General features: G+C 40.1%; 1 protein-coding gene across 1 annotated transcript in view; it reads left to right on the top strand.

Moving 5' to 3' along the window:
- The first annotated feature begins 4949 nt into the window (after positions 1-4949).
- LOC147900472 (uncharacterized) overlaps positions 4950-16865 on the top strand; it is a 28173-nt gene continuing 16257 nt past the window's right edge. The window contains exons 1-3 of the mRNA XM_087376660.1: positions 4950-5139; positions 5221-5581; positions 5675-5852. Of these exons, the coding sequence (XP_087232786.1) occupies positions 4950-5139; positions 5221-5581; positions 5675-5852 (729 nt within the window). The remainder of the gene's footprint in view (positions 5140-5220; positions 5582-5674; positions 5853-16865) is intronic.

Raw genomic sequence — 16865 nt, 5'->3', positions numbered from 1 at the left:
TCAAGATTGTCAACACATTGCTCTGTAGATGGAGTAGCAATGATGCCATCAGATGAATGAGTAGTAATGACATCAGAAGTGGAATAATTATCAAATAGAAAAGGAAAGGCAAAAAGTAAGGATTCAGTGTCCTCTACATCCTTGGTAGACCATGTACCTCCCATTAACTATTCATTGAATATGGCATCCTAATTGATTATCACTTTCTTAGAAGAGGGATCATAGAATTTATAACCTTCAAAATTCGGAGAATATCCAATGAAGAGGACCTTTTTGCCAGGAAGATCTAGCCTTTTTCATGTCTCTTTGGTACATGAATATAAGCAATGCAACCAAAAGTTTGAAAATGTGATACAGAAGGAGTCCTCCCTATCCAAGTTGTGATTGGTATCTGACCAGAAGGTGTAGTTGTAGGAAGATGATTTTGCACAAGGATGGCTGTCAGAAGTGCTTCTGTCCAAAAGCTTCGAGATAATCTAAAATGAAGGAGCATACATCGCATAGCATCAAGAGAAGTGTGATTCTTATGCTCTGCATGAGCATTTTGTTGAGGAGAGTATGGAATAGTATATTCACGATGAATGCCACACTCAATGCAATAATCATTAAAAAGATTACAAATATATTCTCCACCATTTTCACTATGAAGTGTCTTAATCTGAAAACCAGTATGAAGTTCCATAGCTAATACTTCTTGTCCAATTAGGGTGTTTAAGTGCTTAGAACGAAGAGCACGATGAGAGCTACGCTCTACAAATTGATCTATGATCCATTTCCCACCAATAACTTTCTCAAATTTGTGCCAAAAGACCTCCAAAAAACCACATCAAGTTAGACATGTCAAAATCGACAAGAGAAAATAAGCGATGAGATATTGAAAGCACTATGTAATCAAATCAACAACTAATACTTCCTATCTTTCTTCATTACAATGAGCATACAATAGCAAGAGCTTTGTAGCTCTGATACCATGTTGAGAGAGAAGAAGAAGAGACGATAGGCACACCAAATAGACTCCCAAAGACTGATTCATATTGATCACTAGTTACACATATATAGGTGAGACCTAGTTCAAGTTAGGGAAAGCTATATGTATAGCTCTAACATTATCTTCTACCCACTTTGATAGCTTGAAGAAGGGATGCTTTGAGAGCCTGATAGAAGCTTTAATGTTATTTTAGTAGAGTAGTACCAAAAACAAACTTTAATACCCATTGTTAGATTTGATAAATGCTAAGTTATAGTGAATGGGAGCCCACAATAAATGTATGCAAAGTATTTGGGAATGGAAAACCAGATCCTAGAAAGAAGAGCCAAATTTTTGGTTAGGATTCAATGTATGTGAATGGTTTTGTACTACTGTAATAGCATAAACTTGAGTTTGAGCCTAATTAAAGATAAATTATGCACAACAAGACAAAGCACCTACAAACGCGCACACAGACATGTTTACTCAACTAAAAAAAAACTTACAGCACGTCTATTTGCATGTTTAGAGACCTGCATCTAAAGGTGCATCTATATAGCAGATAGATGTGCCTATAGACATGCATATAGATGCATATATAGATGCTCTGCTAGAAATTTTAAAAAATCGATAGGCACATCCATAAATGCATTTATAGATGCATTTATAGACACGTTTATAGATGCGTCTATAGATGCACAAATAGGTGTCCTTCGAACAGATAGATGCATATATAGATGCATTTATAGATGCCCTGATAGACACGCTACATAATATTTTTTAAATTTTGTGTGCTTGAACAGAATGTTGTGTATGTTGTGTATGCTACGTAGTTACAGGAATCCCATTTCCACATTGTGTAATTCAACTTTTACAACCAACTGCATTTTAATTAGCACTCTTGCAAGCACGTCTATAGTCGATAATTATAATTCCAAATAAAACATTACAACTTCAAAATGTTTAGTTCACAAGGCATTAATTGATAGAAATTGCACAAGAAAATTGAAAGCCAAAAAAATAAAAAGAGTGTATATTAATTCATAGCTCAAAAAGTGCTTGTATGTACATATAGCATGAAGCTAAGCCACATCCTGTGGCTTCAAGTACCAAAAATAAGAGGAGTGTATATACAAGAGGCACGAAGCCAAGCCAGTGGCTTTAAGTACAAAAAAGAGTAGCTAGCACTACTTCTACAACTAATCTAAGTTCTCCATGTCCCTTCTATGCTCCCTTCTGCACTCCCTTCTCCACCTCTTTCTTCCTCGTCTTCCTCCTCATCTTTTTGTGCAGGGGCATGAAACAAGGGACAACATATATCAATGTATGAAAAATCAAATCTTTACTTATAATATTGACATTATTTAATTACTTTTAAATACCTTAGGGGGCACTCCAGTAGCTTGGATATACTGCTCCTTAGTAGTCAACCCGTCATTATAAAAGTGCTTCCATGTATCTCCTCTGACACAATTTGTGGAGGGGTTAGTACAAAGGAACAACCTCCTAATAAACTACATAAACAATATAATTTGAGATCGATACTTACAAATTGGGCCTCCTATGATTCAACACCACCTGCTCCAAAATGCACACTTCCACATTGCTCCATTTGGATCCTTCATGCCTCCACGTGCTACAGACTAGGTTTCTCCCTCACTAACTTTATTGCTTTCTTCCACTCATGCTTGTGAGTAGTGTGGGGTGGGCCCCTTGGTGGTTGACCTCCCTCGATCCTGGCAAGCTCCGCTAGTGCCTGTTTCTTAAGAGAAGATTTTTTATTGCCAAGTATCGTAACAATCTTTGACTTGGCCCATTTATGAAAAACTAAACATTGGGGGGGTTAGGATACCTAGAGCAAACCACAGCAAGGGTCTCATTAGCCAACCTCTTTGGATGGTCTTTGTAGTGGATAAAGCAATCTCTGTAATTGTTAGCAATTACAGAGTGCATGAAGGCCATGATGTCCTTCCACCGTGCATCCATCAAGATGCATTATCTCTGAGTGATGTCATAGTAGATCGTACCATCACCTGGAGGCACGTCTAAATCATCTGAATCATTCTCATCCCCACCACCACCCCTCCCAAAGCACTATGCCATGCATCCCACACCACTCTCCCTGCTACTATGCCTGCTACTGTGTCATGTCGAGCTAGTATGCTAGCCACTCATAGCTGGAGAAGTGACTCTCAACTACATGGGAATATGTGGACCACTCATAGCTAGAGAACCAAATCTTGACTACATAGCAATACGCTGATGGCTCTGCAAGGCAGAAGGCTCTCCTAACGGCATGGGGGAAGGGGCATAGGACGGCATGGGGGAAGGGCCTTGGTTGTGTAGCTGGATGGGCTATGTTGACTCTGCTGGGGTAATCTCAGCTGGTGCGGGGTTGGGTTGGTTTGGAGTCTGTAGTGCCGACTCCTGGGGGGTGTTTATAGTACCCATTATGTAACCGTATAACTCCCCAAGACTGGGAGGGTGCCCCAAAAGGTCATATAACTCCCGAAAGATGGTCTCGTGAAGATCAAGTTAGCCTGAAGAGCTTCCTGGCCACATGATGAACTGGAAAAAAGAAAAAAAGAAGATGACTGATGAGCTGAGAAGAGAAAAAGAAGAGAAAAAGAGAGAAAAAGAGAGAAGGAAAGAGAGTAGATAAGAGAGGAAAAGTGGGGATAAAAGAGAGGAGAAAGGAGAGGAAAAGAGGAAAAAAAGAGAGAAAAAGTGGGGACAAAAGAGAGAAGAAAGGAGAGGAAAAGAGAGGAGAAAAAAAGAGAGGAGATAAGAGAGAAAAATTACAAAAAGAGAGGGAAAGAGAGGATAAAAGAGAGAAGGAAAGAGAGAAAAATAGAGGAAAAGAGAGCAGAAAAAAAGAGAGAAAAAGAGAGGAGATAAGAGAGAAAAAGAGATACAAAAAGAGAAGGAAAGAGAGGATAAAAGAGAGAAGGAAAAAGAGAGAAAAACATAGAGTGCAATCCCTTTTTTCAATCATGTTTTCCCTTTCCATCATTCATGCAATCCCCTTCTTCAATCATGCAATCCCTTTCCATCATTCATGCAAATCCCCTTCTTTAATCATGCAATCCCTTTCCATCATTCATGCAATGCCTTTCTTCATTCATGCAATCACTTATTTCCATCATTCAATATGCAATCCTTTTCTTGGAAGTGGAAGTGGAAAGGGAAAGGGAAGAGGAAAGAGAAAGGAAAGGAAAGGAAAGGGAAGGGAAGGGAAGAAAAGGGAAGGACAGGCTAGGGAAAAATAACAAAGCACATCTATCTTCGCATATAACAGCACGTCTATAGACGCAGCTATTTGTTTCCAAAAACAGAGTAGATGCATCTATAGACGCGCTCTTAGATGTGCTTTAAGGCGCACTCTCAGATGCGTCTATAGACACGCTCTGACAAATAGACTATTCTAAAAACTCGAAAAGGACATGCACCCGACACAAAAGCACAACACTAGTACCAAAGACATTCGGTTCTTGGATATGACAAAGGACGAATCCAAAGAGAGCAACTTTGAAAGAAGATCAATCGTAAAGAGACTTACCTTGAATGAGGTATGGAAGCTTCTTGTCCTTCTTCAAAGCTGCTTCTCTTTCTTCTCTTCCTTGTTCACCCTCTTCTCTTGTGTGCTTGGAGATTGCTTGGAGATAAGTGTGGGTGCCTGGAGATAAGCGTGGATGCTTGAAACTGTGTCAGTTAATAGCAAAGCCAGCCGCACGATGCTAAAAGTATGTGAAGAAAAGAAAGCGTGCTAAAAGTAGTTTTGAAAACCGCATCTATAAGCACATCTATATATGCATCTAAATGCATGTCTATAACACAGAGCAGACGCAGTTTTAGATGTGCCTATAAACGTGCATCATAGGACAGATAGACACGGTTTTAGACATGGTATTAGATGCACCACAGAGTTTCAAGATTAAATATTTGATACAAGAGCAAATTTTTTGGGTTGTTTATTTGTAGGATGTCTTCATCTTCAACAAGTAGCTCCAGTGAGGATGAATCCCTTCGTATCCACCATCGCAAAATGTGGTTGGAGCAAAAAATAAAATGTATGTGTGATCAATGTCGAGGAAACATGTATTGTGCACCCAGGATTACACTCAATCACATCTCAAAGTATGGAGAATGGGATGCGATCATAAACATGGTAAGTGTTAAAGAGTTAAGGTTGATTGAGATATCTATGGGTGTTCATATGTTTGAGATATGATCCCATTTTATTTTGATACAAGATGCAGTGCCACACCCGCATATTTTGCCCTATGCTCATCGTGAGGAGGTGAAGCGTTGGCGATATGAGGTGGGATCTTCAGGAAAGATCATTACGGATGCATGGAGTGATGGTGATAGTAGCCCTCTCCCATTACCTCATGAAGCCGTGGAGGAGGAGGTGTTTGATGATATGGTATGGGATTTATATGTCCATCAATCCAAAGGGAGGGATGATAGCATGGAGCAGGACGATCTTTTTACCGCAGCATCGACTCCACTATTTGAGGGGTACATATTCTCTATTCTATGTGCCTCCCTTGAGTTACTAAACTTGCAAACCATCTATGGATGGAGCAATGCAAGTTTGAATGCATTACTCAAGTAAGCTTTAAAGTCTATTTTGCAAACATGGTGAATTATGCTAGTGGGTTAATTACTCAAATGCTTTTCCTCATTTATGGTTTTCACATGCAGGCTATTGTGTAAAATGCTTCCAAGGGAGAATAAATTACTGACCTCAAGAGATATGGCAAGGCAACATGTGAACTCTCTTGGAGTATTAGATTACAATCACATCCATGCATACATCAACAATTGCGTTTTGTTTCGTGGACTACATAAGGATGCAAGAGAGTGTCCTACTTGTGGAGAGGTAAGATATAGAGCAGATCTCAAAACTTTGGATGTGCCTCATAAGGTTCTATGACATTTTCCCATAATCCCTTGCATCCAGCATATGTTCAAGTGCAAATCTATTGCAGAGGTCATGTCATGACATTCCTCCCATCGATCAATCGATGGCAAGTGGAGAACTCCTACATACAGTCATGCATGGAAGCATATTGAAGACACATGGCCAAGCTTCAAGGAAGAACCTAGGAGCTTGAGACTTGGATTGGGTATGGACGGTGTGAACCCATTTGGTCTCAAAAGCACCTCTTACAATGTATGGCTAGTGATATTGGTGAATTATAATCTTCCACCCTATATGGCAATTAAGAAAGGAAATGTTATGTCATCCCTTCTAATTCCAGGGAAACATAAAGTCAAAAATCCTGATGTTTATTTGGAGCCTTTGATTGATGATCTAGAGATACTTTGGAGAGGTATCAAGGTGCATGATGTGAGTAGGCCTCCCTCATCACGATACTTCAATTGCAAAGCAGTCTTGATGTGGACGATGCATGACTTGCAAGGCTATGGCGAGTGTTCAGCTAAGCATTGCACTTCTAATTATGAGTAGGCAAAGGATGTGGCACCCTAAACCCACCTTCAACTCTTAAGTGCATCCATTGTTCAGGTCTCACTACATCAGATTACCATGCATGTCCTGTTTGTGGTCCTTCACTTGTTGCCTCATGGGCATACACATTGAATAAGGTCATCCATGAGAATCACCATCAATTTCTCCCACTTGATCATCCTAGGTATGTTGCCCCTTGGAATGAAGTCCTCCCCCAATCACTCACTATGGGAGATTGGATGAGAATTTGGGATGGTTCCATGACTCCTCCACCACTTGGGATGAGCTGGTAAGGGTTTGTAACTATTGTGTGCTATATTGGCTAGAAATAAAGATTGCCCGCTAACACCAGCTTTTGTTTAGATACTCCATCTTTTATTATTTACCATATTGGTCCCACCTCAAGATCAATCACCTGCTTGATCCCATGCATATCTTCAAGAATGTGGCATCTACCATTTGGGAACATGCGAATGGGACACGAGATTCCACAGGCATAAGGGAGGATCTACGTACCATAAGGAGGATGCATGAAGAGAGACCAAATGGGCATTTTTTTTACCTTGTGCACTGTGGAGGTTATCAAAGCTAGAGATGGTGGTGGTGAAGCACGCTATTACTACAATTCGTACTCCCACTAGATGCATGAGGTGTTTGAAGGGGCCCTTTACACAGAGAAAGAAAAGAGGTGTAGAGCAATTATATGGCTTGAAATCTCATGATTGGCACAAGATGCTCCAAGTAAGTATTTTATGTGCATAATATCTTTTTCCTTTCAAATTTGTGAGTGAATTAGAAGCAACTAATCAACCACCTCCTTGTGTGTTCAGTTCATACTACCTACTAGCATTTCTTGTAGTGCATCAAAGGACGTGAAGGATTGTATTTACAAGATGGGTGATCTTGTGAGGTACTTTACATGATACAAAATGTGATGCGTATCAATGCTTCATGCAAGGTGTTCATATTGCTAATATGGTGTACTTTTTCACTTCTAGGTATGTGAGCTCAAAGGAAATAGATCCCACCATGCTTGAGAATGCTCGAGTTATGTCAGTGGAGGTTGTTTATTTAGTGGAGGAGACATTTCCACATTCTATTCTCACAAGCCAACTACATCTCATAGTGCATTTGGTGGATGAGATTGGTATATGTGGTACTATACATGCATGATGGTTGTTCTTCCTCGAGCGCTTCATGAAGACCTTGAAGGGTTTCGTGAGACAAAATGCAAGACCTGAAGGTAGCATGGCTGAGGGTTGGTTGGTAAAAGAGTCACTTGTATATATTTCTAAGTTTCTTGTTGATGTGGATAGCTTTCTCCCATGACTATGGAGAGATGATGAAGACCTAAGGATGACCTCTATTGTGCCTCAAGGGAAAGGACGCAACAAAGTAATAGACATGGACTTGCTGAAAAATATCAACCTCTATTGTGTGATTAATAGTGATGTGATGAAAAGATGAGTGACAAGATATGAGGATGCAAAGGCAAGAAGATAAGAAGAAAGGGCCTCTTTCATACACACCATGGATCTCTGTGCCATACCCTCAGTATCTAAGAGCACTTCCAAAGGATATTCATGTGGATTGGCTACTTGACCAAATGGAGAAAGCAGAGAAAGATGAGGGGATGCATATCACAATGGAAGAATGGGAGTATGCTAGGGGGATGCATGAGCAAGGTCTGTATATAGAATGTTATGCATAAGTTAGGAGCTTTCAATAATTTAGATTGCTTATTTAATTGATTTTGTCTTGGTGTAGTGCACTATGTTCAATGCTATTTGGTGTGAGGGCAAGCATTTTCGAACACAACAGATTGATGATAAGAGAAACACACAAGATTGCAGCATCATTGCTAGCTTTGAGGGAGCCAATAGAGCCATGGATGATTATTGTGGCATAATCCAAGATATTATTAAGCTTGACTTTTGACTCTTCTTTGTGTATGTTTTGGATGTAAAGTGGTTTAAGGACGTGGTGGAAAAATGCCCTAATGCAACAATCAAATTATGTTTGTGTGTATGATTTTCTTACTTTTAGCATATGCATTTATTTATAAGTATGTAACTATAGCTTGTAACTATACCTAAAGAAAAATTCAATGGGCCAATTGGAGGTTCGCTTAAGTCGACCTATAACAACTTGTTTGTTGATGAATAATATTATACCACGTGCCAGATGGAGGTTCACTTAGGCCGACCTGGAACATCTCATATATGGTTAAAATTCATACTTTATATTAACTAGTATTTAAGAGTGATGAGGAAATATTTGACTTTGAGTTGGTTGTGGGCTCGCTTATGCCAGCCATTTGCATCTCGCTCGAAGTCTAGCCAATTGTGGAGCTCGCAATTGCTAGCTCATAGCAACTCGCAAAATTATGTTGCATGTGTGGAAAGATAGTGGTATACATAGGCTCACTATCCCTATGTTTTATAGATTATAAGGTGAAACAAATTAGATATGAATATATTACATACATTTTAATTTGTAGCTTTTATTAGAACTCAAACACCATAGTACATATATGCATAGAAGAAAACAATATTGAGGATTGAGGATATTAGGTTAACAATTTCTCCTAGCTTAGAAATTTGTAGTAAAACAATTTCTCATAGCTTAGAAAGTAGTAGTAAAATTATTTATAAGTACTTGTGTAAGTGATGCTAGCTACTGCACCAGTGTGTGTAAAATACCAACATCCGCCAATAGAGCATGTTTTTGAAGATGATCATGGTGCAGATAGATGCTTACTCAAGAGAGAGGAACGTGGGAAAATGCAATTTTCTGTCCCATGCCTATTTCAAGAGGTAGATTACCACGTTCACAATCATCTAATTACATTGGGAGGGGACAAGACAGTTGGATGATTTCTCTTTCTCTTGGTCTAGCAACCTTGCATGGAGTATTCTAAGTCGGTGTTCCAAATAGCCACATTGATTTTGGACGTGGAACTGCAAATGATTCAAGATAATGTGATGTGTCCTAGATCCTAAATGATATGGTAGTATCCAAAACATGATTACTAATGTGAATATACATGAAACTTATATAAGTTTTTGTATGTCTCTCTTACAACCTTTACTAGAAGCATGGTTCTAGAAAAATGAGGAAGAAATCCAACAAAGGCTCATGATTACATTATGATGTTTCCTAACAAGAAGTGGAAATGGAACTTTTTTCATGAAGAAAGACTATTCAAGCTCTGACAAAAGAATGCCAAAGCACTTCTTGGGTGATAGCAACAAACAGATTGGAAAATGCAAGGGGCCAAGTGTTGAGAGAGTTGTAGCCACTCTAGGTGGCCAAACACCTAAAAGTATGGACAACCAGGTAGATGATATAGTCACACATCACCAATCCTAGCATCAAGAACGTATGCCTGATGATTTACTCACACCTCCAGCTAGTAGATGTGTCACCTCAAAGTAGTGGTATGGCCTCATTCACACAGATGGCAAGCTACTCTATGAAGTATATGGATAGTGGATAATGTAGTGACATTTCTCGTTCACAATCGCATGTGTGTCCACATCAAATATCTTTGGAAGAGTCATTTAGACAACAACATATAGAGAAAGCGCAATATATTTTTGAGGCCATTTGTCGCACCGGTTACCCACTAAGCATGGTTCAAAACCCACATTGGAAGAGAGCTATGGCATCTATAGCAAAGGTGGGTCCAAGCTTTGCATTGCCCAATTACAATGCTGTCCGTAACAACTACGTGGATGCATACTATGAGAGGATGAAGCTAGAGATGGAGCAAGTGGTATACGATGGTATTGAGAGAACAGGATGTACCATTGTTAGTGATGGATTGAAAAATGTCACCAAGAGGCCTCTTATCAATATCATGGTAGTGACATTTAAGGGGAAGGCTTTTCATCAATCCATCGACACAAGTGGTAATGCGAAGATAGGTGAATACATTACTGAAGAATTGGAGGCTGCAATCCTAGATGTTGGGGAGCAAAAAGTTGTTTAGATAATCACAGACAATGCAAAGAATTGTAGGAAAGATGAAAAAATTGTAAATAAAAAATATCCAACCATTTGGGCATCATTGTGCTCTTTCCATTGCCTTCACTTGTGCTTGAGGATTGGTATAAATTGGTGGAGACTGTGTGGTTTAAAGCCATAGTAGATGAAGGAAAAAGATTGGTGTTATACTTCCTCAACCACAAGAGATTGTTGGGCATATTCCGAAACACCAATCTACAAAACATCCACTAGAGTTTTTGAAACCTAGAAAAACATGTTTCAGAATGAACTATATAATGTTGGACTATTTGCTCAAGCTACAGGGAGTTGTAATGAAGACATTATTCAATGTAGAAGTTAGCGAGTGGATAGCTGAGTCAACCACACAAAACACTCGCACTAAATTCAAAGAGATGAAGCAAAGGGCTCAAACTACTAGCTTTTGGAAGAGATTAGCTGATGCGGCTGATGCAATGAGGCCGGTATGGTTTGCCATTTGGAAATTAGACATGAAAGGTCCGAGTTTGGGCAATGCTTAGGTGGCATGGTGGACTGCTTTGTGAGATTTCTTAAAGGAAAATAGAAGATCCACAGGTGACAATGTTGGCTAAAGCGTCGTTCGTCGTGCCATTTTGCAATAAGATGTTTCGAAAGCGATGGAATCATGCTCACAATGACCTCCACTATGCTAGCCATATTTTACATCTCCAATGGTGGGAGTATCATCTGAAAACCTTGGAACAAATATGGAGATTTAGCCAAGTGGGTACATTGTGATCTCCCAAGTCTGTTGCATGATCCTCCCATTGTTGGTTGGACAATTGCAAGTCATATTAGCTGAAGCAAGCTCTCTAGCAATGAGGAGGATGATGAGGAGGAAACTTTGTGATCACTCAGCAATCATTCCATCCTTGGAATACTATATACACTGTTGAAGTTTAGTTAGCAAGTGCATTGTCATCTGTTCCCGAGGCTCATTCTAGCATAAGTGGAGTTTATAATCCCACAACAGCTTGATTACATGCCCTGAGTATAGTTCCTCACTTGATAGTGCAGACCCGCATCCCATAAGGAAGTTGGCTATTTCGGCAAGTAACCAATCGATAGCATAGCAATCTGACATGTCTGACCATGCACCATTTGATTGAGGTATAACATCATTTCTTGCATAAAGCTCTGGCACAAACCAAGGAAATCTTGACTTTGGAGCATGTGCCTGAACGTGCTCGAGCTTGCTCTCAGATCTGTGGAGACACCTGCCCCAATCAATAATGCTCACTCACACAGATTTCCCATCTTGTGTGAAATCTAGCACATATTTTATGGCATTCAAATCAATGTGTTTGAACCCCCTCTCATGCACTGCTTTCATTGCACTAGCAATAGTTGCACAAATGGCAAGAGCATTCTTACAGAATAGGCATGCTCGCATCTGACTCCATGTATCATGCCATGCACTACAAGGTTGCTCACGGGGGTTGCATCGCCTTGCTCAGTTCAGATAATCATGATACCTGAAAGGTAGGCTCATGAGCATGTTATGAATACTACCTCCATTGAAGTATGGACTGATTAACCAAAGATCGCTAATGTGTGTGTAACCAATTGCTCGACACATGGCCCTATGAATTATAGTCATTGCCAGCTCTGTCTTCAATGATTTATGTGCATGTGCAATATCATGCCTCAACTTCTTGACAGCATAAGATAGAGTTGGATTAAAACCTGGCACACCCTCTATCTTAACTCCTACACTTTTCCTTCCACTCCCTTGCCTAATTCCTCAAGAATTGTCAATGCAACTAGTGGGAAGTGTACCATTGTAGAGCACATGTCGGCAAACTTCATGCATAGGTCTTTTGTGCCTTGCCATCTTGACTTCTCATGTCTATTCTTTCTAATGAGCCACTAGCAACTTGGGTATAATATTGCATGGTGACATTTGATAGTCTACCGACTGCACCTTTTTCCTTTTGATTTTTCCCATGAATGGTAGTGCAGGATTCTTTCCATTCTATGAGCCACACAACAACAAAAAGCACCCATAGACACACACATAGATGCGTTTCCTTAACTAAAAAAAAACTTATGGGCACATCTATTTGCACATCTATTAGCACATCTATAGAACTACATCTATAGGCACATCTATATAATAGACAGATGTGCCTATAGACATGCCTATAGACATGCTTTTAGACGCTCTGTAGAAATTTAAAAAAAATAGAAAGACGCATTCATAGACGCGCTTATAGATGCTTTGCATGATTTTTTTAAAAATAAAAGTAGAATATTGTGTGGTTGAATAGAATGTTGTGTATGTCATGTAAGTTGTGTGGTTAGAAGAATCCCATTTCCATAGTGTGCAATTCAATTCTTACAGCCAACCGCATTTTGATTAACACGGTGGGCATTTTAATTAGCACAATTCCAAGCACGTCTATAGCCAATGATTACAATTCCAAATAAAAAATTACAACTCCAAAACATTTAGTTCACAAGACATTCATTGATAGAACGTTGCACAAGGAAATTGAAAGCCAAAAAAATAAAAGGAGTGTATATCAATTCATAGCCCAAAAAGTACTTGTATGTACATATAGCACGAAGCCAAGCCACATCTTGTGGCTTCAAGTACAATAAATAAAAGGAGTGTATATACAAGAGAGGCACGAAGCCAAGCCAATGGATTCAAGTGCGAAAAAGAGTAGCTAGCACTACTTCTATGACTAATCTAAGTTCTCTGCATCCTCACTCCCTTCTTCACTCCCTCTTCCTCATCTTCTTCCTCCTGATCAGCTCGAGGGCCCTGTAAATGAGGGATAACATGTATCAATTTATGAAAAATAAAATATTTATTTACAATATTGACATTATTTAAGTACTTTTACATACCAAGGGGGGCGCTCCAATAGCCCAGATATACTACTGCTCAGTAATCAAACCATCATCATAGAAGTGCCTCTATGTATCTCCTCTCTATTGGTGGTAGTGGTAGGCTATCTCGGGTACCTACCCATGATATCAAGTTGCAAGATGACACAATTTGCGAAGGGGTTAGTACTAAGAAACAATCTCCTAATAAACCATATAAACACAATATAATTTGAGATCGATACTTACAAATTGGGCCTCAGCCCTCCCATGATTCAACACCCCCTGCTCCAAAATGCACGTTTCCATATTGCTCCATTTGGATCCTTCGTGCCTCAACGTGTTGTAGACTGCCTTCGCTACCTTCATTGCTTTCTTCCACTCATGCTTGTGAGCGATGTGGGGCTAGCCCCTTGGTGGTTGGCCTCCCTCTCTCCTGGACATCTTGGCTAGTGCCTACCTCTTAAGCGGAGATATTTTATTGGGAAGTATAATAACAATCTTTGAATTTGCTCATTTATTTGTGAACTCAACATTGGGGGGATTGGGATACATAGAGCGTACACTAGTGATGGTCTCATCAGCCAACCTGCTTGGATGCTCTTTGTACGGAGTAAAGCAATCTCTGTAGTTGTTAGCAATTACAGAGCACATGAAGGCCATGATGTCCTTCCCTCGTGCATCCATCAAGATGCCTCATGTTTGAGTGATGTCATAGAAGATCATACCATCACCCTGTGGCACATCTGCATCATCTAAATCATCCTCGCCCCCACAATTATCCCCCCAAAGCATTGTGCCATGCATCCCCCACTGCTCTCCCTACTACTATGCCTACTGCCCTATCATGACGAGCTAGTATACTGGCCACTCGTATCTGGACAAGAGACTCTCGACTGCACAAGAGTACGTTGGCAGATCTACAAGGTAGAAGGGCATCCTGATGGTAGGGGAGAAGGGATTTGAGACCGCCGTAGGGGAGAAGGGAGTGTTGATGATCAGGGACTCTAGACCAGAGGGGAGAAGGGACTCCAGACCACAGGGGATAAGGGACTCCTGATGATTGGGTAGAAGGGACATGGCTCTATCGCCTACTGGGCTCTCTCGACTCAACAAGAGTAATCTTAGCAAGTGTGGAGTTGGGGTGGTTTGGAGTTTGTACTGCCGACTCCTGGGGGATATTTAGAGTACCCATCATGTATGTCTATAACTCATTAAGAGTGGGAGGGTGCCCCAATATCTTATATAACTCCCAAAATATGGAATCTCAAAGATCAAGCGAGGATGAAGAGCTTCCTGGCCACATGATGAACTATAAAAAAGAAAAGAAGAAGATTACCATCATGCATGTCCTCTTTTCATCATGCATGCAATCATTGGGGCAAAAGAAAAAATAGGGTGAGAGCTTGACATTGAGCAAGCATTTATAGACTCCTGCATTCTTTGAATTAGAGTAACAAAGGTCTATATATGCTTGCTCAATCTCAAGCTATTGAAGCTTCACATGGGTGGAAAGGAAAGGAAAAGAGAGGAAAAGAGAGAAGGAAAGAGAGGAGAAAAAAGAGAGAAAAAGAGAGGAGAAAAGAGAGAAAAAGAGAGAAGGAAAGAGAGGAGAAAAAAGAGAGAAAAAGAGAGGAGAAAAGAGAGAAAAAGAGAGAAGGAAAGAGAGGAGAAAAGAGAGGAAAAGAGAGAAGGAAAGAGCAAGAGAAAACAGAGGAAAAGAGAGAAGGAAAGAGCAGAGAAAAGAGAGGGGGAAAGAGAGGAGAAAAGAGAAAAAGAGAGAAAAAGAGAGGAGAAAAGAGAGAAAGAGAGAAGGAAAGAGAGGAGAAAAGAGACGAAAAGAGAGAAGGAAAGAGAGGAGAAAAGAGAGGAAAAGAGAGGGGAAAAGAGAGGAAAATGAAGGGGAAAAGAGGGAGGAAAGAGAGGAGAAAAAAGAGACAAAAAGGGAGGAAAAGAGAAAAGGAAAGAGAGAATAAAGAAAAGGAAAAGCCTAGAAAAGAGAGTCCGAGGAAAGAGAGGAGAAAAAAGATTGGAAATGAGGGGAAAAAAGAGAAGGAAAAAGAGGAGAAAAGAGAGGAAAATAGAGGGGGATAGAGAGGAAAAGAGAGGGGAAAAGAGAGAAGGAAAGAGAGGACAAAAGAGAGAGAAAAAGAGAGGATAAAAGAGAGAAAACAAGAGAAGGAAAGAGAGGAGGAAAGAGAGGAGGAAAGAGAGGAAAAGAGAGGGAAAAAGAGAGGAAAAGAAAGGGGAAAAGAGAGGAAAAGAAAGGAGGAAAGAGAGGAAAAGCAAGAAGGAAAGAGAGGGAAAGAGAGGTGAAAAGAGAGGAGAAAAGAAGAGAAAAAAGAGAGAAAAATAATGCTCCACCATTCATGCCCTCTTTCTTTATCCCGTCCTCATGCTTAAGTCCAATTTTCCTCTTTCTATATTCCGCCCTCATGCAATCACTTATTTCCATCATTCATGCAATCCCTTATTTCCTCTTGAATGGTTAAGGAAAAGGAGAAAGGAAAGAGAAAACAGAGAGAAAAAGAATGCTCCATCATGCATTCCCTCTTTATTTATCCCGCCCTCATGCTTCAATCCAATGTTCCTAATTTTTTATCCCACCCTCATGCAATCACTTATTTCCATCATTCATGCCATCCCTTATTTCCTCACGGATGCTTAAGGCATTGAATATTCAACTTAAACATGCATGCAAATGAGAGGAAAGAGAAGGAAGGGGAAGGGGAAGGGAAAGGGGAAGGGGAAGGGGAAGGGGAAGGGGAAGGAAAGGAAGGGGAATGCAACATAAGAAAATTGTCAGAGTGCATCTATAAGCGTGTTTAATAGCATGTCTATAGCATGGCTACCTGTTTTCTAAAAAATTAGATGCGTGATTAGATGCATCTATAGACGTGCTTCGACAGACATTTTTTTAAAAAAAGGCAAAAAGGACATGTGCTCGACCCCAAAAAGAACAACACTAGTACCAAAAACTTGCCTTCCCTGCATACGACAAAGGACAAATCCAAGGAGAGCAACTTCCAAAGAGGACCAACTACCAAGAGACTTACCTTGGATAGAGGTATGGAAGCTTCTTATCTTTCTTCAAAGCAACTTCTCCTTCTTCTCTTCCTTGTTCACCCTCTTATCTTGAATGCTTGGGGATGAGTGTGTAAGCTTGGAGATGAGTGTGGGTGCTTGGACATGTGAGTTTATGATTCCTTATGCATGTTTTCAGGTCATGGTATGAGATTGGCACCACTACCATTCTCCACTGTTGGCATTCTCCACAAAGATTAACACAATTCCATATGATCTCTACACAGCGAAGACAGTGACCACTACATAGAAGAATGCACATGTGAGTATAGGATTCCTTGTGCATGTTTTCAGGTCATGGTATGAGATTAGCACCACTGCCATTCTCCACTGGTGGCATTCTCCATAGATATTGACACAATTCCATATGATCTCTACATAGCGGAGATAGTGATCACTACATAGAAGAATGCACATGTTTCTTCAGGCTTCTCAATGCCATTTCTTAGGGCCTAATAAGAGATTGGCACCACT

This window comes from Dipteris shenzhenensis, chromosome 7, assembly GCF_047967505.1.
Source record: "Dipteris shenzhenensis isolate YYH24624 ecotype China chromosome 7, Dip_SZ_1.0, whole genome shotgun sequence".
Lineage (NCBI taxonomy): Eukaryota > Viridiplantae > Streptophyta > Polypodiopsida > Gleicheniales > Dipteridaceae > Dipteris > Dipteris shenzhenensis.
Note: the sequence above shows the minus strand (reverse complement) of the source record. Positions and strands in the feature narration are given on the sequence as shown.